The 26,613-nt window shown below is 49.9% G+C and overlaps 1 protein-coding gene across 1 annotated transcript in view; it reads right to left on the bottom strand.

Annotated features, from left to right (window-relative positions):
* SLCO2A1 (solute carrier organic anion transporter family member 2A1) overlaps positions 1-10,633 on the bottom strand; it is a 75,061-nt gene extending 64,428 nt beyond the window's left edge. Inside the window, exon 1 of the mRNA XM_090284320.1 lies at positions 10,278-10,633. Coding sequence (XP_090140446.1) covers positions 10,278-10,373 — 96 coding nt within the window. The 5' untranslated portion in view covers positions 10,374-10,633. The remainder of the gene's footprint in view (positions 1-10,277) is intronic.
* Positions 10,634-26,613: the final 15,980 nt, after the last annotated feature.

The raw sequence follows: 26,613 nt of genomic DNA, 5'->3' as shown, positions 1-26,613 counted from the left end.
CACCTCCCGTTTTACACAGCATTTCATTTACCACAATGAGGTATCTCATTGCACCCAGCAAAGCAGGGCACAGGGGTAGCCACAGACATCAGGGCTTTTTAACTGGTCATTTTTTCTAATTATAATAACAAGACATGTTTATGGTAGAAAAATGGAAAACATAGAAAGTCACAAAGAAGAAAAACAAAACCATTTGTAGGTTTCCAAAACAGAGAACTAATCTCCGTTTAGGTATAACTTCTTCAAGCCTTCTTAAGAATTTGGATCATCTCACCCTGGCCGGGTTGCTCCTGGTTAGTGTTGTCCTGATACACCAAGGTTGTGGGTTCAGTCTCCAGTCAGGGCACATACAAGAGTCAACCAATGAATGCATAAAATCATAAATAAGTGGAACAACAAATTGATCTCTCTCTCAAATCAATACATTTTAAAAAATGGATCATCTCTATATATGTTGTCCATCCTGCCATCTCTACTTAATATTATAGAATAAACCCTTCCCCCAAGTTTAAACTTTTCTCAATAAAACTTTAAGAAATGATTTGTAAAGATTTCATTGATGGATGTCCCAGTATCTGTTTATTGACTGTCCAACTGCTGATGTATCAGGCGTCATATAGCTGGAGGGTGGACTCAAAAGCCTGTCTGGGACTCATCAAGCCTCGGCAAGGACATTCCATGAAAGTTCCCAAAGTCAGGGAAAGCGAGAGATAGATGGGGGGTGAGGACAGAGAGAGATGGGAAGAGAGTGAGAGATGGGTGGGAGCAGGCTTTAGAGCCCACGAGGGCATAACAAACTTGCAAGGTGATGGGTGGGGTCCCTATCACAGGAAGGGCTCTGCTGGTTCTAGGAAACCCTGAGCCTAGAGGTCTCCCAAAGCCTGAGGTCTCCTATGAGCGACAAAGAAGCTCCTTGCAGTGATCAGAGCCAGCAGAGGAAGAAGCTTCATGCTCTGGGACAACAGGAGCCTTGGACCACAATGCCCCTCAGTCACACCCACCTTCAGAGCTTGGTTCGGCTTTTAGAGGAGGGTGGCTTTTCGTTTCAACCCTGCTGAGCAGCTCTTCACTTACAAGGCCTTGTGGGAGAGGGGAGACTGCTTTCTCTAAGAAACAGTGAGGAGAGTGACCGGAAGAGGGGGATTCTGCCAGCATCCCTCTGGGGGATTTCCATGCAAGAGCAAGGGCAGATTTCAGCTCAGCACAGGGAAGACTCACTAAACGCCTGGGGTGCTACCACTTAGTTGCTGGGCCTGCCTTGTAATGCGGTGAGGTCCCCATCACAGGGGCCAGGCAAAAGAGGGATCCTGCTTCTTTGAGCAGATGCGCTTTCTAGTCACTTCCAATTTTAAAATTCAGGGATTCTATAAGCCAGGAAGTGCCATCTTTCTAGAGCTCAGTTTTAGCATCATTTGCATAGGTTCTCGATAATGAAAAGTTTAGAATGTCATAAAAATCATGACGAGCAATGAGGACTTCCCCACACAAACAAGAGAGAGAAATGGGCCTTGACACTCTGTGGCTCTCTTCGCTCGGGAAGCCGCCCGTTTCTTCCTGCCACAGATTGCAGAGCTTTGCTGCCATTTCTGGGCACCATCCTGACCTCACTGTGTGCCTCCCCGTCCCACAGTCAGAGGGTGGCATTCTATCCTTGTAAAATATCACAGCACAGGAGGCAGGAGGGTGAGCCACTGGTCCCAATTTGCCCAGAACTTTCCCAGTTTTAAAACTGAAAGTCCTGGGTCCCAGGAACCCCTCCTTCAGTCCTGGGCCAATCATGTTAGTTGGTCACACTGGGGAGCAGGAAACTTAGAGGCAGTTGTTTCCTGGAAGTTCGGGAGCCTCTCAGGGAGCCAAGTGCCAATAGTGATGCCTGATAAAGAGCCTCACACGGGAGACACTCGGTGCTGGCTGATGCAGGAGTGAAGTCCAGGCCCTGGCACCGAGCTCAGCTCCCAATCACTTCTCTCTAATGCACTGTGACTCAGAGGCAAAGCAGAAAGATTTCAACAGGGCCCAAGGAGGCAGGCAGGAATGACTTCTAAAACAGATTGCGAGAGTGATCAGTTTAATTCCATCTTGCGGCCTTGCGATCTCTTTGGCAGGTGGCAGGACAGACATAACTCTAGGAAACTGCTGTCTTCCCTATCCCTCGATTTGCCACTCTCCCCTTCCTCCAGGCCCATGGGGGATCCTGTCTGGGAGTGTCCCACAGGGCTCAGCCTGAGACTTGTCTGACATCCACACCCTACATCTGTCCCACTTAAACTTTTTAGGTACCCGTTCCCTCTGCGCCCAACAAGTTGGCTGGGAGAACTAACCGGATAAACTAGTTCTGACTTGAGTTGGCCTGTGCTGTGTTTCCCAAAATGGGTATGCTCCACTGGGGAGCCACATCTGGGAGCCACGAGCTCCGCACGCACAACCTTCTGGAGCATCCCTGTTACTCCGAGATTTGAGGGCAAAGACAGCATACTACTTGGAAGCACATAGATATTGTGGAAAAACTATAGCATTCACTTAGTTTTAAGATAAAACATAAATTATCAAAAATTGAACTAACAAGCAAAACAGAGGCAGACTCACAGGAGGATGACAGCAGTGTGGGGAGGGGGTTGAGGGGTGGAGGGAACTGAGCAAAAAAGAAAAAAAGAGAAAGAACTCATGGACATGGACAACAGTGTGGTGATTGCAGGCAGGGGGGGGTGGAGGTAGAAGAGGGTATGGGGAGATAAATGATAATGAAAAAATGCAATAAAAATAGAAACAAAAAAAAATAATTGAAAAGCAAAAATAAAACATGTACTATGACAGAAATGTGATACTCATGGCTCATCAAGCCATATCTCCAGACACCTCCCTTCTGCCCCTTGTGCTGCCCCTAGGTGGAAACTGGTTCACCACCTCCTAGAATTCAGGACATCATGTGGGGGAGTCTGACAACACCGGCTTATTGTAGTCCTCCCTCCCCACCCCCCACCCCCAACATTTGCATTTTCACCAAGGCTGTGTGCTCTAGGTCACACCTCCCAAGGGTGGAGCATTGTTCAGAACCTAAATGAATAGGTATTGCTGATGTTTGGGAAAACAAAATGAGACTTGTCATCAGAACTCCCAGGTTCCTACAGGACTTGGGTGCACACTAAGTCTCTGAGAAAGGGTTAGCTTGCCAATGCTGACTAGACTGAGTGTCCCAAAGGTCACAAGTCTTGGGCTGGTGCTGTGTCTGAGCCTTTAGCATTTCCCCCTGAGCATCCTTAACATTTCCATTAAACAGGGTGAAGAGGTCAGGAAGACAGCTCAGCTCAGAAAGAGGGCTGCCCACCGGATTATATCATCCCATCCTTCAACCCTGCAGTGGAGTCTGACATGCCCTGCCTTGGTTTCATCCCCCACCCCTGATCAAATTTAATCCATCCCAAACAGTAAGACATGCCCAGGGAATCAAGATCCTTAAACCGAGAGCGAGAGCTGGGGGTTGATGGAAGACAACCTAGCCAGCCAGCACCTTCCAGTTTTGCCAGGTTTCTAGCAGGCAGATCTCCTGGCTAAGCCCAGACCCACATGGCCCTGCTCCTACTCTCATCTCAATCAGCAACAGAACAGCAATGAGATGAGAATCTGAGAACTTGAAAGGACGTCAGAGATCATTGAGCTCAGGCCCAAATGTTCCCGGACTAGAGATTATAGAATTGAGAGGCATTCTGCAGGCTTGGGAAGAAGAGATCTGGGAAGCGATAAGGCTCCTGATAGAAAAGCCTGCTTTGCCATTTGCTGGATGTGTGGTCTTGGAAGAGTCTAGGTTTCCTCGTGTGAAATGGAGATGCTGGTACCTCCCTTGCAAGGCTGTTATACAAAAGTTTAGGAACATAGACTTAAAAATCAAGTTCAAGAGATAAGACAACCATTTTCAGAAGAAAAGCTGGAACACATAATAGGTGTAAAACCCCATCTAGTTACTAAAACTCAGCTTTAAATCTGTCCTTAAATCTTCCTAAAGTCCAAGTGCAATAGAAGGGAAACTGAATGGGTTATAAAATTTGGCGTCTATAAGATAAACACATACTATTGCAGAACAGAAATCAAACTTTTACCTAATTTCAAGACTTGATGTATAGCTACAGTAATCAGGACAGGGTGCTACTGGCAGATACACACATACATCAGTGAAACAGAATGGAAAATCCAGAATAGACCCACATAAGTAAGGCTAACTAATTTTCAACAAAGTTGCCAAGGCAACTCAATAAAGAATGGTTAGTCTTTGCAACAAATGGTGCAGGAGTAATTGGATAACCACAGGCAAAAAAAAAAAAAAAAAAAAAAAAAATTAACCTTGACCTAAACCTCTATAAAAATTAACTCAAAGTAAATTACAGATTTAAATGCCAAATTAGAAAACAACCAGGTATAAATCTTCAGGGACTAACTAGGGTTCAGTGAAGGGTTCTTATACCTTATACCAGAAACAGGATCCAGAATATAGAAAAATGATAAATTAAGACTTCATCAGCATCAAACCTTTTACTTTTTGAAATATCTTGTTAAGAGGATGAAAAGCAACCACCTGGCAGAAAATATTTGCCAACCACATGCCCAACAAAGGACTTATATCTTGTAAGTAAAAAGAACTCTCAAAACAATAGTAAAAAATAATCCAATTAAAAATGAATAAAATAATATGAGCAGACATTTCAATGAAAAGGAAATACACGTGGCAGATAAATACACAAAAAGATGTCCAACATCACTAGCCATTAGGGAAATGCAAGTTAGAACCATGATGAGAAGTCACTACACACCTCTTAGAATAGCTAACACCAAATGCTGGCAAGAATACAGAGAAACTGGATCTCTCATACATTGCCAGGGAAAATGTAAAACGGTATGGCCACTCCAGAAATAGTTTGACAGGTCCTTTAAAAAAAAAAATATCAGCACACACCCTGACAGGTGTGGCTCGGTTGGGCGTCATCCTGCAAAGTCTGGGTTGTGAGTTTCATCCTGAGGTCCAGGCGTGTATGAGAGGCAACTGATTGATGTTTCTATCTCACATTGATGCTTCTCTCCCTTTCTTTCTCCCTCCATTCCCCTCTCTCTAGAAATGAATAAATAAAATCTTTTTTTAAAAATCAACATGCAAATACCTAAGTCCCAGCAAATGTGCTCCTGGACATTCACACCAAAGAAATGAACATTTATGTCCACACAAAAAGCTGTACACAACTGTTCATAGCAGCTTTATTGTAATAGCCCCAAACTGGAAACACCCCAAATGTCCTTCAATAGGTGATTTGTTAGACAAGTCACAGTACATCCATGCAATGGGGTACTACTCAGTAATGAAAAGGAACAAACTGTGCGTACAATGCAACAACCTGGATGGATCTCAAGGGCCTTGTGCTGAATGGAAAAACACCAGTCTCAAAAGGTCACACATTGTATGATTCCATTTATATAACGTTCTCCAAGTGAAAAAATTACAGCCCTGGAGAACAGGTAAGCGGCTGTGAGGCATTGGGATAGCAGTCGAAAAGGGATGGGCGTGACTATCAAGGAGATCTCTGGTGAAGGACCAGTTCTGTGTATTGAAGTGGTGAAGTGGTGGTTCCATGAATCTCTACATTTGATACAATGGCACAGAACTCTACATATATATTATAGCAATGTCTATTTCCTGCTTTCAGTATTATACTGTAGTTTTATAAGATGGAACCATTGGGAGAAACTGAGTGAAAGGTACATAGGACATCTCAGTACTATTTTCCCTATGAATCTATAATTGTTTCAAAAACTCATAAATAAATAAAGCTTTGTCTGGAACTAAGAACCCAGCTTTCTCCCATGGTCCCTCAGAAGAGGACCAAGTACTGTAGTGACAACACACCTGTCCTGGTCCTGTGGGGTAAAGACAAGTGGAAATTCACATAGCTATTTCTTTACACCCTTCTTCAACAGAAACAAAGAATGCAATTCCCAAGGGACACATAAGTGAACTTATAAAGCAGAATGAGGGCTGCACTAGCCCAGCCCCACATAAGGTCCTGTGATGGACCCCTTCGCCAGGTGCACCCCTGGCTTCTCAGCTCCGCCATTACTGTCTCTCGGCTTCAGCATGTAACTGGAACTCTTGGCAGGCTAGTGCCTCCAAAGGCAGAAAGGGCATAAAATAAGGGCAAGAGGTGATTAAAACCACAGAACAGGATAAAACGAAGCAGGGGTGTGAAGAGGGAGAACAAGGAGGGGTGAGGCCTGGACTGGGGGGCCACCCATCTTCCTCTGCGTGGGCCATGACCTGTTCTGCAAGCAGAGCAGAAGAAGGTGAGGGGGAGCCATGCCCCCACCCCAGCATTCCAACATCTGGGTCTCCTACAATGGAAAGAAGAGTAGTCACTGTCACAGACAAGAGAAGGATCAGAGAGATGAAATGAGCTACCTGTTATGAGATCTAAATTGTTCTTCCGTTTGTTCTGAGGCAGTGTAGGTCACAAATTCATCACCAGGAGAGAAACAAAAGCTAAGAAAGGCTTGGAGCATCACGACAGGAGGAAAGGGTCTGAGTGACCTGTGATCCCCACTCCACCCATTGTTCTCCCTGCTCACCCCCTCAAGGGGGCAAGACTCGGACTCATGCCACGCAAACGGAATAAATGCTGTCTTCAGAGTCAGAGAAACCACCCCTGAGGAGGAAAGGGCATGTCTTAACCCATGGGGTCACTTAAGAAAGTCTTTGGCCCTGGGCATTCTACTGAGTCTTTTCCTGAGCACGAATTACAGGCTGTTGGGATATAGCACTTTCCTCTGGAAACCTGGAGGTTAAGCCCATGGTTGGGCCTCAGGAGCTATGGACACAGGCCAAGGCCAAGTACCTCTCCCTCATTTTTGGCCCTCCCTCCCAGGTCAGAGGTCACCAGGGCCACTCAGGCCAGATCGGTCTCTCCTTTTCTTCCCACTGCTGCTCCCCATCCTTCCACCCGCCCCCACAGGATGCTCCCTCACTCACTGAATGTACATTGTTTCACTACATGGGGCCCTGGGTGTGTACCGCCTGAAAGTTGGGCAGCAGTCACCAATCAGCCGCTCCTTTTATAAGATAACCTCAGTTTGGCCCCAGGAGTTTCATTTTAAGGAGAAACAGATCTCTGTGAGGCTGCCAGGATAAAAGTTAGCCACAAAGGCTCCTTCCTACCTCCCAACCGTTGCTGCCCGCCCCCATAACCGTTGAATGAACCTGTTTTTAATTTAGAGTTTTAGAGTTCTGGATGTCGAACCGCTTGCTCTGACAATGACTGGTGAGCAGTTTCCCTACATTTTAAGAAACCTGCAAAGCCAGAGACAACAGAGCTTGTCTCTAGATTAATTGCCATTGTATTTATGCCTGCAGAAGGAGGTAGAGAAAACTCATCACTAGAGTGAGAGTTGCTGGCTCTTTTGATGAAGAGTTGTGAAGAATGAAAGGGTACAAGCCTGTCAGTGACGGGAGTGGCCACACTGCAGCCACCACAGTGACCTGATGGTGGCAGGGATGTGTGGGTCACCAGGCCTGGAGAAAGTCCTAACAACTGGAAATAAGTAAGTGCACCATGGTATCCCCACATGCTAGCCCAGAGTTGAGCGCACTGTGTGATGGTGAGGGCCTTTGGGGTCTCTGACTCTATATTAACCTCCCCCACTTCTGGCTCTGTCTCCACATAGAAGGGACTGGCCTCACTAAGCCTTGTTTTCCTCAACATTAATGGGGATGGTATTAGTATCCACTTGGGAGCATTGTAATGAGGATTAAATATGGGTAAAATACTTGCTTAGTTCCTGCTACAGTCAGACAGCTCCATTGCTATTAGCTATTACTATTATTTTGGACATTATTATTATTAACTACAGTTTCTCTTAACTGTTAACTATAATTAGTGGAACAATAGGTCCTAAATGATGTTTGAATGTGTATCCAATTCACTGAGGCAAGAACTAGCCTCACACGGATGACAATCCCAGAGCCTATCATGGCCCACAAAGCCCTTTCCTGTGCTTCACCTCATGTCATCCTCACGGAGCTCCGAGAGGTAGGACTTGCTCATATTATCCAGTGTGTTCATGTAACGACTCCAAGGCCCAGGAAAGGTGAGAAATGCTTCCCTGTGTCACCTAGTTTATAAAAGCCTGGACTGGATCTTAGATCTGTGTCCCCTGACTTCATCGCCTTCCCCTAAACCATACAGTATATGAGGTTTTGCAGGAATGTCATAAAGTAAATTGACTCATCTGTCCCAGGAACAAGGAACCTAGAAAAAGGATGGGTTCCCCAGTCCCTTGCCTCATGTCACACATACCCCACTGGGAGGGTGAAGGGAAGCCACACAGCCTCTCATAGGGAAGAGGAATTCTCCCATCAAAAACAAAGCTCCTAGATGGTCAGTAATATCCTCTGGAAGAAAAGGTTTCCAGTAAGTTTAACTAACAAAATTGCAGACTCCATATTTGCCTTAAGATATCCAACCCTGTACCTGTTCTCAGGCTGCTATGGGAAGCCAAGTGGAAGTCTTGCCAAACTCTGTTCTTAGAATTACTATGGATCAACAGAGGCAATAATTAAGAAAATCTGGGGTTTAGAGTTAAGAAAAACTCCCAACTGGTATGAGACTTTAGGAGGCCAATTGGCCTGGGCCCAGGCTGCAGGCACGTGTGGCTAAAACATCAGCATGTGAGAAATTGTCTTATTTTTACAGATCTTCAAAGAAACTGCAGCCGTAGATGCATTTATTTTAGGGACTCAGGGAGGGTCTAAGTGGATCAACCTCATTTGGGGTTGCCCTCGCTGTCAGGGGTCTGTTCTGGAACAAGTTGTCCTTCCTGCCCTTCTTGGTGAAAATAACGGAAGTTGCCCCCACCCTGGCTCCCTCCTGAGACCCTCTCTTTTCAGACCACCCAACCATTTCCCCCACCATTTCCTCCCAACTCCTAAGTTATAAACACCAAAATTTCCACCATTGTCTGTTGAAACTTCTCCAAGACTCTTTTAAATGGCGGGACCAAAACCACACACAGAATTCTCCAGGTCTGGCTAAAAATGAAGAGATCTAAGGATTATCTTAAGTCATCTCAAAATTTGTGTGGCATCGATTCAGCCTTTATATATTGTGGTGCAGGGAGAAAGCAGAAGTGGGAGTGAGGATTCAGGTCCACTGCCAACAATATGAGTAAGTGTGTAGGTGAGATCCACTGTGACCTCCGGAACCCCTTGCATTGGACATTCACATCTAGGATCCTCTTAGTTGCCCCATTAGAGGCTTTACCCATATGGTTGTATGGTTGTCCGAAACAACAGCTCTGCACCTTAAATCCCCACCCTGACCCCAGGGAGCCCTGATGTAGGCTCTGCAACCTTCCACATTCTCACCAGCTTTGCCCCCTCGGCAGGTGCATTATCAGATGCTCTAACCAGCCAGAACAGGCAAAAAAAAAAGCCTGAGCGAGGATTCAACCATCCAGGGTCCTCTTAGACAAGTGAGGGAGTGGAAGGCATTCCTGACCCCTAGAGAAGAAAGTGTCCTCACTGGGCAGCTGCCTCCACCCCACCTCTTTGCCCACTCCCCAGAACTTGTCTAGCCCTTACTGAACCGACTGTGTGAACCCACTGCTTTCCTGGGGCCATTTCCGGACCTAGGAAACTGGCCCCAACGCACAGGGTTGAGAGAGCCATCCTGGGGAAATACTAAACGCTGCAGGCAGGGAGGTAGCAGAGTCTCTACGCTGCTGCTCTTCGGGAAGAGGAAAGCCTGGGGAAGGAGAACATCCCTTCTACCACCCACCACAGATGAGTTGGGCTCTCATCCCCTCCATCCCAGAGGGACCACAGCCTTCCCCGACAGGGCGCCAGACAGGGGCACTTCCAAGCACACCTCCTAAAGGAAGTAACTGCCTGCAGGAGATCTCGAAAAAGTGCCCCACGGGATGTCCTTTTTCAATCAGATAACAGACCGACTCCCTGGGCTAGTCCCGGGATTATCTGAATAGCGTTATCCCGATAAGCAGGTACTTTACTTTCCTGTTTCTTATACTGATGAGGGCATGTGAGCGCGCGCGCGCACACACACCCACACGCACACAACACAACACATACACACACCCAGCACGCGTTCGTGCCAGGTCCGGGGTATGCTTCCCGGAGCGAAGCACTGAGGGCGGAGCAGGGAGTCCTGGGCGCATCCGGAGCCTCGTGGGCTCCGCGAAGGTGCACCCGGCGCTGCTCGGGCCAGGATGGTTTCGGGTTCTCCGCTCACCTTAACGTTGCTGAAGATAGAGCGGGAACAGCGGCCGGCTGGGCCCGAGGAGGCGCCGCCGCCCTGCCGCGCACCAGGCTTGGGCAGCAGCCCCATGGTGGCGGGCAACAGCGGGGCGGGAGCGCGGTCGAACGACAGCAGCGGCGCGAGGCGGTGTCCCCTCTGGCCGGGTCAGGGCGTTGGCTGCAGGTCCCGGGGCGGAGGCCCGTAGAGCAAGGACCGGGCGTCGGGCTAGTGCGGTCCGGCGCGTGGGTGTCGTGCGTGGCCGCGGTGGCTGAAGGAGGTCCGCAGAGCGGGGACTGAGCCAGAGAGTGCGCGCCGAGAAGTTTTATAAGTAGCCGCCGCCGCCGCCGGCACCGCCTACGAAGAAACGCGCTCTCTCTCCTCCCTCTTCTCCTAGCTTGTCCCAGGCGGTGCGAGCCCCCGCTCCCGCCCCCACCCCCGCCGCTGCCGCCCCTCCGACAGGTGTGACGCGGCGCCGCGCCGCGCTTGACTTTGTTCCCGGCCCAGGATTGTTTCTCTGCTCCTGGAGCTCGGCTTGGACCCTTGAGGCTTGACCGTCTCTGGAGAAGGTCCCGCCTGGCCGGAGGGGTTTGGGGGTGTGGCGGGCCCGGGGAAAGGAAGGTAGTGGCTGGAGGGGCCGGGAGGCTGCAGGAGGGTGGGGTCGCCGGGTGGGACTGGCTGGGCGGGTGCAGAGGGAACCCAATGGCGGGGGACTGAAGGGGACCAGAGAAGGGGTCGGCAGGGCTATGGGGGCAGGAGGAGGCCGGAGAAGGACCGAGGGGTGCTGGAGGGGCCAACGGGAGCCAGGGATGTTGGAGGGGAGCCTGGACTTCTGGAGGAGAGGGGAGCCCCCGCGCCCCTCCCGACGCACTCGGGGAGATTTACTGAGCCGGTCTCGGCTTGTTTGTACTCGCCGAAAGAAAACCTGGACTCTCACTCGGTTCCGGTGATGGCTCTGAGACTCGCTGAGGTTCTGTTTGTGTCAAGGACTGATTTATATTTAAGCTGTTCTCAGCGCTGGCGAGGGGGGCCGGTATCAAGGTGGAGAAGTGGGGGCCGCCCCGGGCCGGGCCGAACTCTGTGGACCTGAGCCAAGGTAAACTGCAGACGCTGTCAAGTGTCAGCTTCGCTGGGTTGGCCTGGAGTACTGCGGGGAAGATGGGGAGTGGGGGTGGCTGAACAAACAGACGCACCCCACTGACCTCCTTCTCAGGCTGGAATAGAACAGCAGCTTTATTTTTCCCCCAAGATTTTTTTTCCCACCAGGATTCCCAATGCAGCGAAGAGGAAGGTGAGGCTTTTTAAGATAGAAATAAGAAAGTTCTATTAAAAGCAGCTGCAGTAAGTAAGCCAGTTCTGAAGGTATTTTTCCAGCTCCCTAATTCCTGTAGTCCCCTGCAAAGCCGGCCTCTGCAAGCCCACCCTACTCTCAGGAAAAGCACGAGCCCACCCTCAATACCCAAGAAACAGTGGCTACAACAAAGGCCACAGGATGGTCGGACCACATAGGTTTCTTATTTCTCCCCAATGCCTGATGTCTTTCTGGGCTTGATCTGGGCTGTCCTGTGTCCTGGGGCTTCTCCTGTCTCCTGTCCTTCATGCTGTCATGGACTTGGACCACAGGACACAACAGCATGCAGTGCTGAAGGAAAAGCCATTGGATAGTGGGTGGCCTCTGGCCACATCACCCAGCTACAGAGCGCAGAGCACCCAGAGAGGCTTTCCTGAGCCCAGCACCAACCCGGGAGCCAGAGCAGGCATGAAACTGCAGGTGCCCCATCTGTCCTAGAAAACCTGAAACACAAGGATGACTGCCACCGCGGAACACTGCAAGCATACTGTGACTGACACCCGTGGCGGAATGTGCCAGGCATTCTGCTGGGCACCCGCATGTGTGATTCCATAGAATCCAGCATTAGCTCCACAGTTAAAGGTACTATTGCAGTCTGGATTTTACAGGCAGTGATGCTATCTAGGTCAACTAAAAAAAGTGACTGGAAGACACACAGCTACTAAGTAATGGAGCTGGAACTTGAACCCAGCTTTGTCTGACTCTACAGCCAAGACTTGAGCACTATGCCCTTTGAAAAGTTATCTATTCCAGCAACCTCATTTCACAAGTGAAACAAAGCAGAGAACAGAGAAGGCCAAGGTCACAGGCACATTAGGGCTGCCATGGCCGCAGCCTCTCCCTCACACCCTGAAGCCTTTGTCAGGGCCCTCTGGTTGAGTCCCAGGCAGGGGCAGGTTCTCCAGCCCTCAGCTCGTCCTGCTCCGTTAACCTTGCCCTTTTACTACTGTCAGGACCAACATCGTCTTCAAAGGAAAGGCCAATTCAAAAATGCTTGCAGATGGTTCTCTGCCTTCATCTGCCTTTACTTTACTAGGTGGAGTTCAACTAAATAAATGTAATAGAAACCTAACTGAAGTGGCTCCAGTGAGATTTATTTGTCTCTCATAGTAAGTCTGCTAGTAGCTAGTGTAGGGTGGCCATGACTGAGGCCCCTTCAGGATTCCTTAGTGTGTGGCTCTCATCTTCAAGGCCGGCTCATCATCACTTCCAGTCTCCTCTCCTAACTCCAGGAAGGAAATGAAAGACAGGAAATATAGGAAAGGGCTGTGCTTACGTCAGGGAAGCAGCTCTTCCCGAAACATGCTTAGCTACTTTTCACTAAGTCTTGTTGACCCAAACTGGGTCACATGGCTGCGCTGTACGAAGGAGGCTAAGGAATGTAGTTAACACTATGGCTGCCTCCTGAACAAAACTGAGTCTCTATTAGGGAAAAGGGAAGAAAGTATATTGTGTTTTCAGTGTTCAGTGTCTGCACGTGGAGTAACCCATTTCCCTAAAGGCACTTCAGATCTGCTTCCAAAACCCTTTCCACATCCTTTGACTTCAGAAAACATTTCTTAGCACTGTAGAAAAACAAACCATAAGGACAATCCCTGACTTCAAAGACTGCATGGTCTTATGTGGGGAGTGAGAAGACAAAGCATCGATGTGATGTAGGAAGAGAGCTGTTGTGCACAACTGCTATGGTAACATGGCAGAGCGACCCTAACTCATCCTGGGCCAGTGAGAAGGCTTCCTGGGGAAGGTAACTCTCACGCTGAACCCTAAGGACTAGGAGGAATATTGGGAAGTAAGGTAAATCTGCTCCATAGGTTTGCTCTGGCTGGAGCACGAGACCCAGGGACAGCGGGAAGGTGGGCAGTGAAGAGGCTGGAAATTACCAAGTTTCATGCTATAAAGTGTAGCCCTTATTCCAAAAACCAAGGAGGGCCATTAAAGGCTTCTGAATATGGGTGACCTGGGCTGATTTCCATTTCACAGAGACCTCTCTGGCAGTTTGGGTAAGAGTGCAAAGGGGCAGTCTGTGAAAGAAAGTGCAGGAGCTAAGATGAAGGGCTGTTCTGCAACAGGAAAGGAGAGAAAGGCACTGAGACATGAAAGGAGAGGGCATCCAGGTGTTAGCGAGGGAGACATTAGGGATGATTCCCAGCATCTGACTTGGGCAACCTGCACTGGTGATGCCAACCCCTGGCAGAAGGAGGCCAGAAAGAGCCGCAGCTATGGGGGGAGTGCACTGAGCCCCCCTGGGCTCATTTTGAGTTCAAACTGCCTGAAGTACATGCCCATCATGATGTCTAGCAGGCAGGTGTGTGTGGGTCCGGGGCTCGGGTGGACACTGGGCTAGAGGTGGCAACTTGGACATCCCACACGGAGGCAGTGGGTAAGCCTTGAGGATGGACGAGTCTCCCAGTGAGACTGTGTTGACAAGAAGTAGGTCCCGTACCAGCCACAGCAACGTCCAACGGCGGCACGGGGGATGGAGCCAGCAAAGAAGACAGAGGGGAGAGTCCACTGCGGAGGGAAATACTATAGCAGCCCAGGGGTGTTGTTTCAAAGAGAAGGAGGTCAAGAGCACATGCAGGTTGCTGAGGAGGGAAGATAAGACCCGAGGATGAGCGCTGGGCTGGCAACAGGCTGGTACTGAAGACCGAGGCAAGAGTGTTTCCAGCGGCGAAGTGCACAGAGGCCCAATTAAGGGGGTGGAGGAGGAGCCGGAAAGGAGAAAGTCGTGGGCCACTTCCCGAGCGTTGCAGAGGGAAGAGAAAGAGGGAGGAGCTGAGCTGCTTCAGGCTGTCCTCTCTGCTGAATTGTCTCCGTTTTTCTCTTAGGTCTTGTGCACAGTCGTACCTCCAGTCTTGTGTTCCCTCCACTCCCGCCTGTGCGGCCTGCCTCATCTGCTTGGCTCCTGCTCTTCAAGGGCAGCTCCCGTGACTGCTTGGTTTGGGCCCCGTTAACAAGTGTCAAAACATGTCTTGCGGTGGTACAGACCTGTTACACACATTCACACATTATCCCTTGTCACTCAGGAAACTGGAGGTCATTGTTTATTTATTTTTTTGCAGATAAATAAACAGGCTCAGGGCTCTTCCTTTATGGTCACAGTGGAGACAATACGTGAGGTGGCTAAGTGCACAGACCTTACAGACATGGATGCTGATTGATCACTCTTCACATCAGCTGTGTTACCTTAGATGGCTGGCTTAACCTCTCGGATCCTCAGTGCCTTCTCTTTATGGTGAAGATGTTAGTGTCCACCTTCAAAAGCTGTTGTGAGTTCTCGGTGCTGGCGGCTGCTGTTGCTGTGGTGGCTGGTGGTAGTGACCACAGTAAGGACCCTTTCTCTCTCCTTCAACCCAGCTGTGAGCTCCTTGGGACCAAGTGCTGTGTCAATTCTCCTTCTGTCTGCCACTTGGCCCAGCATATCCTATTGCTTAAAAATGTTTATTAAAATGGAAATGAACTGAAATGAATTCCAGAAAGACCTAGTGACTGAGGGGGAGGTACTTATTGTCCTGAGGCCTCCAGGCTATTGCTGTCTCTGTCACCACCACCCCTACCCTGCCCACTGTCTCTATTCTCAAATTCATCCCTTCTGACCACCCCCCCACCCCCCCACCGCCTCTCTTCATCAACCTTGTCCTCACTGGTGGCTGACCATGGGCCCTCAGGCATGTTTTTCAGTCCATGGGCCACGTTCTCCACTCCTGAAGCCGCTGATGGAGGTGCATTGGCACTTGGGATAGTTGAATGTCATCATGGATTAACTCTGGCCTCCCGGGTCCTTGTGCACCAACAGGTATGGGTTGGGGGGTGAATCCCACAGTTACTGTTATTGCTGCTGGGTGGGAGCACTGCTGCAGTCAAGGGCTCCACTGCTCTGTCACTGTCACTGGTGGGGCAGCTTGCTCTCGTTGTGGACTGCCCTGGTTACTAGTTTATATTTATATTTAACAAACACACAATGTTGACAGTCTGTGCTTGGGGCTGGTGCAATATTGATTTGTTTAATCTTCAAAATAACCCAAGGAAAAGGGTTACTTTTACTACTGCCATTTTCTATTTGGAGAAACGGAGACACAGAGGTAAAATAACTTGCTCAAGGCCACATTGATAGTAAGTGGCAGAGCCAGGATTCAAACCCCCTGCAGCCAGGGCAGAGTTTCAGCGTCTGGGGCTCCTGTTCCGCCGAGACTGAGCCACAGCCTTCAGGTAGGCCAAGTCCAACCCCATCCACAGGATGACACTTCAGGGGTCTGAGGCCCACCGTGGTGCCCACCCTTGCCCCCTTGGGACCTCTGCTGCCAGCACCATGCCCAGCCCTAAATGAGGGTCGGAGCACAGCTGTTGGGGTCTTCCTGGATCCAGCTCCCAAACCACCCTCCATCCTGCTCTGGTTTATTGTGCACATTCCATTCCTGCAGCATAGGCTGCAGGCCTTTCTCTTCCACTGTGACCCTGGCCCCGCCCCTCAGCCCTGTCATCTTCACACCTCCCTCTTAGGACTTGAGTCTGACTTTGCCCCTTCTGCCCTGAGAAAGTGCAGTGAGGGGAGGGTAGGGGAGGGAGGGGTACCACAGCACCAGGGTGTCCTGCCTCCTGGAACTCTGGCCCCTCTGCATATTACCTGGGATCCTGCCTCCTGGAACTCTGGCCCCTCTGCATATTACCTGGGGTCCCCAATGCTTGACACAGGGCAGGGGACACCATGATGAGATTTCCATTTTCCTCCAGGAAAGACTGCTCAAGGCCTGACTGCCTGCCCCAGCTTCACATCCCAGCTGGTGGGGGTCACTCACGGCTTTGGCAGGAGGTGAGCAGGGGTAGGGAAAGGAAAAACCTCAACACGCCTGGCCCTACGCCTCTCTCAGGTCTGCCCTCTCAGCGGCCCCCTCCCTGTGGGTGGAGCCCCAGCCTGGCCCTGTCCTCTGCACTCCACCCCACTCAGGTCATCCTGAGGGTGTTTATCATAGCCTGTCCTCCTGTGCCGGCTCATCACCACCCCTGCTCCTTAGTCAGCCACCCCTAGAGAGCTCGGACTTCACCTCTGCCTCTGGGTCCTGCTGGGGTCATGCGACATGCATTGAGAGAGCACCTGTATTGTTGTTCTTGGCCACATGAGGGCCTGGGACCCACTGGATCCTGTCATCTGGATGTTGCCAAGGAAACAGAAAATCAGTGCTTTGTGTTTTTGCCACAATGTTTGTTTTTCAACGCTGTTAATCTTTATATGATACTCTTTCAAAAATACTTTAACTGTGTTTTAACTCTCCTGAGAGAGAAAAAATATTCAATTCACTCATTACTCTGGGTCACTATTTAAATTTTCTACTTTTTCTAATTCTCTCCCATAAGCACATCTTTACTTTAAAAAACAATCATGGTATACTATTTGTCTCCTACTTTTTTTACAATAAGCATTCATTGTTCCATGTGGAGAGGGGTCATCACCATCTCATGGGCAGCCAGGACTTATTCAAGCCTCCCCTAGTATTGAAAGTTGGAGATGCCTCTCATATCTGTATTTAACAAATAATGAGTGACCTGATAGTTAATTTTTTGCAGAAAGTTCTTTGCCTTACAACTGACTGCCCACATTGTAATCTGAATGCCTCTAGAAACTGTTCTCTGTGAAAGCAAAAATTACTCCTTAGGTTGAACTGTCACCACTTTGGTTTCCTCTTCCTCACCAGTAACGCCCCTCCAAGTACCTGTAGAAGGAGACCAGCACCCCAGGGGGAAAGGCATGACTATTCCAGCTGTAGAGTCCACTCAGGCACTGAAATCTCCCTTGTCCCCAGTAGCCCAGACAAAGCCCTGGAGCTCAGACAGCCAACTAGGGGCTGACCCAAGGCTGCCATGGGTCAGGGATGCCTTGGTCCAAATGCCTGTCCTCTACCCTTAGTTCTGGAGAAGGAACTCAGCACCCAGGGCTGTAGGTTGGAGGCCTTGTGTAGACACCTTCCTGGAGAGAGCTGGTTTCCTCACCTGTATAATCAAGATGTTGGACTTCATGGTCCAAATGGGGGTTATCCTCTTGTTCTCTCCCTGTTCTAAGTTACTAGCCATGTGACCTAGGGAAAGTCATTTAACCTCCCTGTGCAGCAGTTGCCTCTTAGAACTGAGTGAGGAGTGAAATGGGACTTGTAAGTCCTCATTAATGGTCACTATCATTACTGCTGTTTTCTCATTCATCAGTGCTTCCTTGTGATCCCCTGTTCCATCCTCAGCTGTTCCTGCTTTTCTCCTTAAAAGGCCCTGCTTTATTTGTCAGAATGTCTTCCCAAATAATTCTGCGCCATAGAGCTGGGGAGACACTTAATCCAAACCGCATCTATGGAAGCTGAATCTGAGGGCAGTGGGCAGTTACCCATCATCCCAGGCCAGAGATCACTGAAGGCATAAAGGGTGCAATGAAGTAGCAGAAGGCAGGAGCCAAGTCTGAAGCCATCCCTAAGTAAACTTAACTGGAGCCCCATCCCCTCTAATGCTGGGGATGGAGCTGGGCATCTAGAGGGCAACTGCAGGATTTGTTCTGCCTCCTCCAGTCCCCACTCTCCTCTCTCCTGCCCTCTCTGTACACAGTCCTGGAATTCTACCCCTCTTCCCTGGGAGCCTACACATGCACATGCACATGCATGCACGTGCACACACATGCACACATGCACACACATGTGCAAATGCACACACCCTCACAGACACGCTTCCTTAAAGCCCTCTGGGCATTTCCTCCTCAGAAGTGCCCCTCCCTCCACCCTCACCCCTCCCTTTCCCCTCCCTTGTGCATAGCATCTCTTTCATTTTCTAAAGCTCCCCATGGCCTGTATTTCTGTGATAGTCACTCTGGCTCACCTGGATCCTGCCCTGTGCCCTCTCCCTGGTCCTGAATCTAGGTCTGGCTCCTGCTCCCACCTGACACAGCCTCTTGCTTCTGGAAGAATCTCCTCTTAGTCTTGCATCTCACACCCTTTACTTCTCCTTTCCATGCCCAGGTCTGCAGTCCCCTCACCAGAAAGGGCTCCTGCTCTGTTTCCTTTCCTTGCACCTCAGCACCCATTCCTTGGCTCCCAAGGGCATCCTGATGCCTGTTTTTCTCTAACTCAGGGAGAGTGAACGGGTGTCCTGCCCTGCTGGGCACACACCCTCCTGGCACTGTTTGGACTGTCCCCATATCAGGTGGATTGTGAGCCTTCAGGGCAGGGACGAAGTACAAACACAGGTGGGATAGCAGGATGCCACCTGCAGGGGACAGAGCAGGACCCAGCTGTCAGAGGAGCCTGCCTCTTTCCACCTCAGGCGTGAGAGACTGGTGGGGACATGCTTATGACATTCATACCTTATTTCCCAATTGAACAAAGGTCGAGGGGAGGTCACTGGGAACTCCCCAGCTCCCAGACCAGTCCAGCAGCCACTGGTGACTCTGTTAATGACCTATTCTGCACCTCCGTCCTCTCTCCATTATCCGCCCCAGCACGCTCACCCAGGTAGCCGCATTAGCTCTGCTTTCTCAGCTGTAAGGTTTGGGGTCCATGAAGGTCTGTGGGGGCAGGGGCCTGGGGTCCCTCACACACCTTGGGACATGTTCGCTGTGTGCTGAGTCACCTGATGAGGTCACTGGGAGTCAGGCCTCCTCCCAGTTCATGGGTCACAGGGAGGGAGCACCTGGGGGTGTGGCCCCACTGCTGGGATTCTGGTAGAAAATATTCATGGCCTCCCTGTGCGGCCAGCAGGAGAGGAGGCTGAGGAGGGTGCGTAGGGGGCAGTCTGACCCGAGGCTGGGAGACCACAGCGCCCCCACACCCATGTGCAGAGACTAAACCCCACCTGTGCCTGGCCTCACCTGCTCTGAGAATCTCCCTCTGGCCCCAGTATTAGGAATGTAGTCCATGAAGTGAGTATCTGCTGTGGGCCCCTCCCTGAGTCTGTCTCATACTGGCGAAAGCTCTTGACCTTCCTTTGGAATACCATATCCCCCCTCTCAGGTGGGCTGGCCTCAGTGGGGTGGGAGGACATGGGCCCAGGTCTAGCCCTCAGGCCCTTTGCTGCAGCAGTCAGGACCATGTGCCAGCAGAGGGTACCTCCCTCAGTGTTGGGGTCCAGAACTTTCAGGGGAGAATTTGCCCCAGGATGTGACCACTGAAGGAGCAGGAATGTGGGTCCCATCAGGCCTCTGCCTCTGGACTTGGCAATTCCATGAACTGCTAGATTCTCTTCATGGTTTAAGTTTCATTGAGCTGGATTTCCTCTTGTTGCTGGCATCTAAAGAGTTCCAATGAACCCAGGAAACCAAGGTTCAGACAACACCAGGCATCCCCAGAGTGGCCTCAGAGCCACGATCTCACTGAACCTCGCAGCTGCCATACATGGTGGGTCTGGTTGTTAGCACCCCTGCTCCAAAGAAGAGAACCTAAGGCTGGGAGGTCCGGGGCTCACCCAGCCCGTGAGAGGTTAGTGTGGCCTGGCATCCAGGTCTTTGGAATAGAGACCTTGTCCCTCTTCTGGGCCTCACATGTGGAGGAGGGTCTGTCCTTCTGCTGGGGTCAGGCCCTAAAGACACAAGCGCAGAAGCAGGACTGCCCAGCACCGTGGGGAGACGGCCAAGCCGCAAACAGCTCTGAAAACATGTGGAGAAACAGCTTCATGGGTGGGTATAAACAGCCATTGAAAATTATGGTCATGAAAAATTTGTGATAATGAGGAAAACACTTCTGACATGAAGCCAAAAAAGCAGACAAACTTATAGATTACACATACACACACACAAAATACTTGTGATTATGTTTTTCAAAAGCTGATGCATAGAATTTTTTAAGACTAAAAATAAAAACAAATAGCCCTGTCAGGGCACATACCTAGGTTGCGGGATTGATGCCCTGATCGAGATGAGTACAGGAGGCAGCTAATTGATGTTTCTTTCTTGCATTGATGTTTCTCTCTCTCTCTCTCAAATCAATAAACATATCCTTGGGTGAGGATTAAAAAACTAAAAGAAAATATACCAAAATGTTAATAAAGATGATCTTTCCATGGTGGGACTATGAGGGTTTTTAAAAATCTTATTCTTCAGCATCTTTCTAATTTTTATGATGGATATTGTTTTGTAATGAAGTAAATATTATAAACTTGGTGAAATACAAAAAAAGAAAGTCATCACTCTGTCACATAGCAATTTTCCATAAGTACCATTTTCAGAATTGAAACCAAATCAATCCCTTGTCTAGATGGGTGGCAGGGAAGCTGCTTCTGGTCCAGCCCGGACTTAAACTCTGTTGAAATTCACATTCACCCCATGTCCTCCTAGGGGAGCTCGCCTACTTGGCGCACCCACATCAGACAGTCTGATGTGCTGCTGCTCCATGGTGTCCCCTCTCTGAGAACACTATCCCTACACTGTGTGCTCCACCCTCACAGCAGCTCCAGTCATTGTGCCCCTTTCACTGGGGGGACAGCTGAAGTTCAGGGAGCCTAAGAACTTGTCCTCTGTCACCAGGTGAGTGAGGGGCAGAGTTGGACCTTGAACTACAGCCCATCTGATTCCAAAGACCCAGCCATTGGCCATGCTGAGACACTGCCTCTCTTCCCAAACATTCCTGGGTGACTTGTTTATTTATCTCTTTCACAAATATTTACTGAGCACCTGCTGTGCACATGACTTGATTCTTGTTCACAAAGGAGACACGGAGGAAATATGAGATATCAGCATACCACAGCAGCTCATGACACAGCCCAGCAGTCTCCAATGGGCACATGCATGCCCTGCTGGGGCACAGGACCATCCCGAGGGCAGCAGGAAGGATACATCTCTTCTATTTATAGCTATTCTCTGTCTCATAGTTTTTAATTTCTATTTTTAATGTATTTATAATATGCATGATATATTGATATAGTAACATTCACATAAAACCTAGGTGATAAATCTTTGATTAGTATATAACTAGAAAAGTCCCACAAAATTTATTTGAGTTTATATATATGAAAGTATAATACACATCAGGATGATCAGGAAATGCTTGTAGAGAAGGCGTGACCTGCATTAAGATGGTTGGGCCTTATCCAGGCAGACAGAGGGAAGAGAGCATTGAGGGCAACGAGAAAATGCAGCCATTCAAGCCTTCATTAGGGGATGTACCCAGCAAAATTCAGGAAATGGGAGAGGGCTCCTCTGCCCTGGCCTCCTTCCCAGCCTTGGAGCCGACCGAGCATCAGCTAGCCCTACCCAGCCTCTGGGCACTGTGGTTCCAGCCTGTGCCCACCCAGTCGAGCTGCCAGGCCCCCACCCTGGTCTGGACATGGCTCAAGCTTCAGGCCTGGATCCAAATCCTCTACCTGCTCCACCCCCAGACCACCCTGTGCTTCCTCCCTGCCCCACTACTCCCCAGCCCTCTGCCTTCTAGCCTCTCCCAGCTCACCTTGAGTTCTGGGTTTTATTTTTGTTTTAAATTTTTATTTGTTAATTTGAGAGAGAGAGAGAGAGAGAGAGAGAGAGAGAGAGAGAGAGAGAGAGAGAGAGAGAGAGAGAGAGAGAATCAACTTGCTGTTCCACCTGCTCATGCATCCATTGGTTGATTCTTGTATGTGCCCTGACCAGGGATCAAACCCACAACCTTGGAGTACAGAGATGCCCTGGGTCTTGTCCCCATCCCCCACCTCCTCAGTCTCTGTCCCCTCTGCTCCTTCTGCTTGCCTCTTGGCTGGAATGGCAGCACTCAAGGGCCCACTCCCCGTGCCCTCCTCAGCAGAGCTGCTCCTCCTCCAACACTCAGGATCGGGCAGTGGGTGGGGTGGATGTGGGGTGCCTGGCTGGAGGCTTTCTCTTGGGTTCCTGAGGATATTTCCATGTCTCTGCTCCTTGAGTCCTGCCTCCTGTGAGGCTCAGACATCCGGCTCAGCCTCCCTCAGCCTCTTCCTCATTTCTGTCATCCATCCCTTCCTGGGTCCCTCTCCTCACTCTTCAAGGTTGCTGCTCTGACCGAGCTTTTCCTCTTGGCCTCTATCCCCACCACATGATCTCTCTCCCATCCTCACACCCTCAGTCCTTGACATCCTCCACTTTGGAGGCCTTTACCTCCCGGCCACACTTGTCACCTGTGCCCACAGCAGGCCGCCTCCTCCGGTAGCCGCTCCACCTCTGGAACGCAGGCATGCCGCTCAGGCCTCATTCCAACCTTGCACTTCACAGAGGAGACACCCAGTGCTCTCAGGCCTTGGATTCTCCCAACTGCCTTTTCCTGCCTGTTTCCACCTCCTTTCAGCCTGGAACCCAGAGAATTGCTTGGAAGGGCTGTCCCTCTTCTCGTCTGAGAGCCACTGACCCCCTGGCCTCTGCTCTTGTCCATCCCCTTTCGCTTTGGGGGGCAGCCACTTGATCCTTCAAATTTCCTCCTCTCCCCGGCATCTTCAGCTCTTTTTCTTTCTATTTCGAGCTTCTCCCTTCAGCAAATTTGCTTGTTTTCATGTTTCCCCACAGTAATAACAGAGCCACTCTTCCCCCTCACTTCCGCTTGCCACTGTTCTGTTCTTTGTCCTCTTTTACGGTCACACTTTCTGAGATTGTCTCTGTTTTTCTCACTTACCATTTGCAAACCACTGCATCCGGCTTAGAGATTTCACCGTCACCTCGGAATGGCCCTTGACAAGCTCACAAAGGGCCTTGTTCACATATGCCCTGAAAACCTGGGTTCCACTCATGGTGGGTGCCCCGCCCCAGCCTCACCCCTTCTCCCATGGGAGCTTCCTCCCAATTTCCTGCTTCTCAGCGGGGGCACTGTGTTTTTGATGCACATCTGAGTGTGAGAACCAGCACAGCACCAGCGTGGCTGCGGACACCCCTCGGACCCCAGTGCTTTGGTGCTCCGATCCTCATCATCCCCCTCAGCATCTCAACAACCTCAACTACCACCTGCTGCTGCTCAGGACTCACACCAACTTTCTCCGACCTCCAAGCCCTACACCAAGGGGCCTCCTAACCTCTCACCCGGACAGCTCGTGGATGTCTGGAATCGAGCCAAGTGCATCCGTCTTTCTCCCCAGACCTCCTCATCCTTCCACTCGCCAGTAGCTCCAAGGCAGAGATCCGAGTCTTGCTGGATGCCTCTCCCACTCCTCACAGCCAAGCAGTTGCAATAGCAGCAACTAGTGGTGGCGATGCTCCTGGCACTGTGCATCCCAGACTAAGACGTCTCATCCTCCGGAACCAGGCTAGAGTGTCAAGTGTGCGGTCTCACTGCCCACACCACGATGTCCCCACTATGGGCGTTACGGGACCACATGGCTCCCTCTCCGCACCTCATGCTACTCTCCGTCACTCCCCTCCACTTTTATTTTCTTAAACCCTCTCTGTCTCCCTCAGGTGCCCATTTCCCTTGGAAGTTAACGAGGCCCACGTTTTCACACTCTTGTGAACTTCCACAGACTCTGTGGAGTGTGGGTCTTGGCCATTCGCTCTTTGTACAACAGCTTCACTACAGTGGAGGAAAGGAGGCATTTAGACTCCACTGATGGAGGAGGGTCGAAAGCTGTCAGAACACGATCTGCTCCAGCTGCTTCTCCCCACGTTGGTGTGTCTGAGACCTCAAATATATCCTATGCCACTCTTGTGCCAATTATGCGAGATTCAGGCCCCTAGCAAACAGGCCGTCTGTTTCTTCCTTGAGCTTGGTATATACCTTGTGAAACCTCCGTCTTCCACCTGTCCCTGAGAGACAGTGTCCCAGGCCACACGAAAGGCTGGCCCATGTGGTCTCACTGGGAGCACACCTCAGGGTCCAGTCACCCCTCTGCTCTGCTTTTCTCACCCTTGGGGAGCTTTTGTGAACGTTGGTAAAGAGAGCTTTGGGTCACTCACTGAACCTTGACACCTGGTGTTCTCACATGTAGAGTACATGTGACAAAACTGGCCTGGTGTGGCTGCTGGGGGGAAGATGACAGGGGTGTCTCAGTGGCTCTCACCTGTGAGTGTGCATTACAAACAGGTCCCTGGGCTTGTGATGCAGTGGGCCTGGGTTGGGGCTGAGAATTTGCATTGTAACAACTTCCCAGGTGATGCGACTGCTGGCTTGGTGACACACTTTGAGAACCACTGTTTCAGAGGGGAGTGCCTCAGCAGGTTCGTACAAACATGGGCCACTCCCACCTGAGCTGGAGGAATGGGTTTGGTCCTCCACTGTGGCTCAGTGACAATGGTGAGTTCTGTGCCATTGGCTTGTTCAGGTGCCTGGACTCACTCTTGGCTCATTTTCCAACTTACTCTTGGTCTCTGTTTCTATGGCTGGAGAGCAGAAAATAGGTACTAAAGATCATCAGTGGTGTGAGCGGCGCAGAGAAGTGGCACTGAGGCCATCAGATGGGGCTCCGCCTGCTCTCAGGTTAGAATCAGATCTTTTCTTCTTTCTTTCTTTTTTTTATTTTTAAACCTCAACTTATTTTTTTTTTAATCTCAACTTATTTTTTTTTTTTTACTTTTTAAAATCCTCACCCAAAAATATGTTTATCAATTTTAGAGAGAGAGGAAGGAAGAGAGAAAGGGAGAGGGTGAGAGTGAGAAACATTAATCGGTTGCCTCCATACGTACGCCAGCTGGGGATTGAACTCTCAACCTAGGTATGTGTCCTGACCAGGGATTGAACTCACAGCTTTTTGGTTTATAGGATGATGCTCCAACCAACTGAGCCAGCTGGCCAGGGCCAGACCTTCCTTTCTGACTGCTGTATTTTCTCTATGCCCCATCCATGTGTGTTTTAAAAGGACACAAAGACGTGCTTCCGTAAAGACCTAAAAATTTTATCAATTACATTTGGAGTACTTCCTCAGTTTCCTCTAGCAGCCCTGAGCTCCCTCCCCAGCACCCACATTCAGGGCTGAGAGTCAAAAGGACTGTCCACATAAGCAAATGCCCGCCCTGGAGAGGAAATGGCGTGAACCCATTTGCTGATGTAGGAGCATAGGGACAGTCTTAACAATGAGGCCAGCATCACTCCCCAGGGGCAGAGCCTCAGAACCACCAGCTCCTTCTTCTCTGCCGTCTGTCTGATTGAGGGACTAAATAAATGGCCTTTACCTTGAGACCCCTGCCAAGCTTCGGCCCTGCTTCCCACAGCCTACAAGGGCTGATCTTATCTGCACAGGAAGAAGGGGGCGCATTCTCTGAGAGCTGATGCCTGTGTCCATGAATGGATGGAGCTGCTGGGCAGGGGCTGAATTTCTTTGGATGGAAGCTAAAAATATTTGGGTTTTTTTTTTTTTTTTTTTTTTTTGGAAATACTGTAATAAAATGGTACTGATTTTCTTACCAAGGCCCAGATCTGATTCAATCATTCAAAACAGCCAGACTTTCATAAAGCCCATGAAGCAGTTCTGGATCATTGCTTGGCACTCTAAAGATGCTCAATAAACATTTGTTGAATAAATGAGTGCATTTATTCTAGGATAAGCTGTGCATTCCAGAAGATCTTACACAATCCTCGCTACCCTTTTCTAAACTGAGATTTTCCTGTTTCTTTTATTCCTTCCCATTTTAAAGTTCTCAGATGGGTCAAAAAACAAATCGTCTTTCATCCTGCATTCGGGAACCATAGTGCATTCACTCAGCAACACACAAATGAAATTTCCGGGCTACAGGCTCTTTGTCCGCTCAGCCAACCCAGTCCTTCTCTCCCCTGGCCCCACCACACTTTCTGATGGCCCCCAACTGAATATAAGAGCTGCCTCCCTTCCTCTGGAGAGTTGAAGCTCCAGAAAGCACAAGGAACGGTGTCCTCTCATGACTGTGATGGGGCCCCTCTCCTTGTAGGCGTCCCTTCAAAGTGGTGCTCACAGTTTCCAAGCCTCAGGAGATCTGGGCCCTCAACGGAGGACTAAAAAACAAAGAAGGGCAATGAGTGGGAGCCAGAGGTCAATAAAAAGTAGATGAAAGTTGTTGTTGTTGTTGTTTAAGAACTGATTTAGTCATCAATACATAGAACAGCCTGCCTTGTGGAGCCAAGA

Source organism: Furipterus horrens, unplaced genomic scaffold (genome assembly GCF_987537825.1).
Source record: "Furipterus horrens unplaced genomic scaffold, mFurHor1.1.pri manual_scaffold_7, whole genome shotgun sequence".
Classification (NCBI taxonomy): Eukaryota; Metazoa; Chordata; class Mammalia; order Chiroptera; family Furipteridae; genus Furipterus; species Furipterus horrens.
The sequence above is the reverse complement of the archived record's forward strand: the minus strand, read 5'-3'. Positions and strand labels throughout refer to the sequence as shown.